Raw genomic sequence first — 1,785 nt, 5'->3', positions numbered from 1 at the left:
CAGAAACCCCATCACCAGTGCAACTGTTCCAATTAGAAGAACCTCATCACGAGAATCAACCTCAACCCCGTCCCCACTCTTCTTAACCTCCAACAAACTCTTCCCCGTCTTAAGCAACAAATCAAACACACCAGACCTAATCTTCCCCACCAAGACCTTATCCTGCACCTTCCCCATAGCCGAAACAAACGGCTTCAGCAGCACCTCGAGAACCTCCTGCTTGAGCGGGAGAAAAGGTCGAAGCTCCTCAAGAAACACAGTGGCAATGTGGTAATTAACACCGTTCCCGTGAGACTTGTTCTCCAAAGAGGAGAGAGTGTTCTCGTCCAAAACATTGATCAAGCGATGCACGAGTTGGAGATCCCAGGAATTGGTTTTCATGAGGGAGAAGAACTTGGAGACAAACCTGCGGATGAGGAGGTAGAACTTGTCGAGTCGCAGCGCATCGATGCCGGACCACTCGCGGCGCATGGTGAGGAGGAAGGTGGAGAAGTACTGTAGGGAGACGGAGAGGTGGAGGGACAGAAGGAGAGAGGAGAGGCGATCGACGAGATCGGATTGGACGAGGGGCTTGTCGGAGTGCCACATGCAGTAGAAGAGACCCTTCCAGAGCTTCTTGGCGTCGTCGTCGGAGAGGGGTTGGGACTGCGACGGGAGCCATGATTTGAGGAGGAGGCGGAGGGATTTGTCTCTGGTGGTTCTCTTGCAGCATGCCAGCTGCTTCACGAGGGAGCGACCCACATGGGAAGCGTGCTCCTCCATAGATGAGGAAGAAACAGAAACCCTAATAGCTGCTTTGAGGATTCTGATGTCTGGAAATTGAACTTCTTTTAACAAAACAAAAACCCTAATGGGTTAGTACTGGAATCCGTATTATTGTGTTATTATGTTATTGGGTTGCGCATTACCCATTAGACCCTTTTAAAAATAATAAAATAAAATAAAAAATTAATATTTAATTCTTTTTAAAATTTAAAAATAGTAGTTTGGTGAACTCTGTTTTCAAATTCTGAAATTATTTTAATTTATATTAGTACATGAGAAATATTTATCTTATATAACAAATTATAATAAATAAATATTTTGAACATATAAATTATATTTTAAATTTTTATAAATAAATGAAATTTGATATATGTATAAAAATTTTATAATAATTTACACAATATTATTTTATGTGTTTACCTTTTTTTATCATATTATTTATTCCATTTTAAAATTATTTTTATCTTCTTACTTTTCTCTTGTATTTTTCTTTGTTGTACAAGAATAATTTCTCTATATATATATATTGATATAATTGTTAATTGTGTCTATTTATATGATGAACCGTTCACTTTATATCATTTTAGTATAAATATAAAATTATTTATTTTTAATATAAATACATGTTTTAAAAGTATGTGTTTTAGTATAATAATATGTTTTAAATTTATATTTTTTAATTTAACTTTTTTAAATTTTTTAACAAATATATATAAATATATTTAAATAAGAGTATGTTAGACTGTCATGTGTGACCATTAGACTTTTTTTAAAATTGATTAGATTGCATTTTATTAAAATTGATTTAATTGTATTTAATTTGAGAATGAGCCACAAGATAATATGTAACAACTTTTCATTATATAAAACTTTTTTTATATAATATATAAATTGATACTATTGACATTAATTTGTAATATTTATTTATTTATTTTAAATATATGTCTCTACATCTATGCATGAGCATGTGGATGTGGAAGTTGTCACTTGATATTTTCTAACTCTAAATCAATTATAATT

General features: G+C 33.6%; 1 protein-coding gene across 1 annotated transcript in view; it reads right to left on the bottom strand.

Annotated features, from left to right (window-relative positions):
• Positions 1-889, bottom strand: part of LOC100811240 (ribosomal RNA processing protein 1 homolog B) — a 1,557-nt gene extending 668 nt beyond the window's left edge. Inside the window, exon 1 of the mRNA XM_006601348.4 lies at positions 1-889. Coding sequence (XP_006601411.1) covers positions 1-762 — 762 coding nt within the window. The 5' untranslated portion in view covers positions 763-889.
• Positions 890-1,785: the final 896 nt, after the last annotated feature.

This window comes from Glycine max, chromosome 17 (assembly GCF_000004515.6).
Source record: "Glycine max cultivar Williams 82 chromosome 17, Glycine_max_v4.0, whole genome shotgun sequence".
NCBI lineage: Eukaryota > Viridiplantae > Streptophyta > Magnoliopsida > Fabales > Fabaceae > Glycine > Glycine max.
The sequence above is the reverse complement of the archived record's forward strand: the minus strand, read 5'-3'. Positions and strand labels throughout refer to the sequence as shown.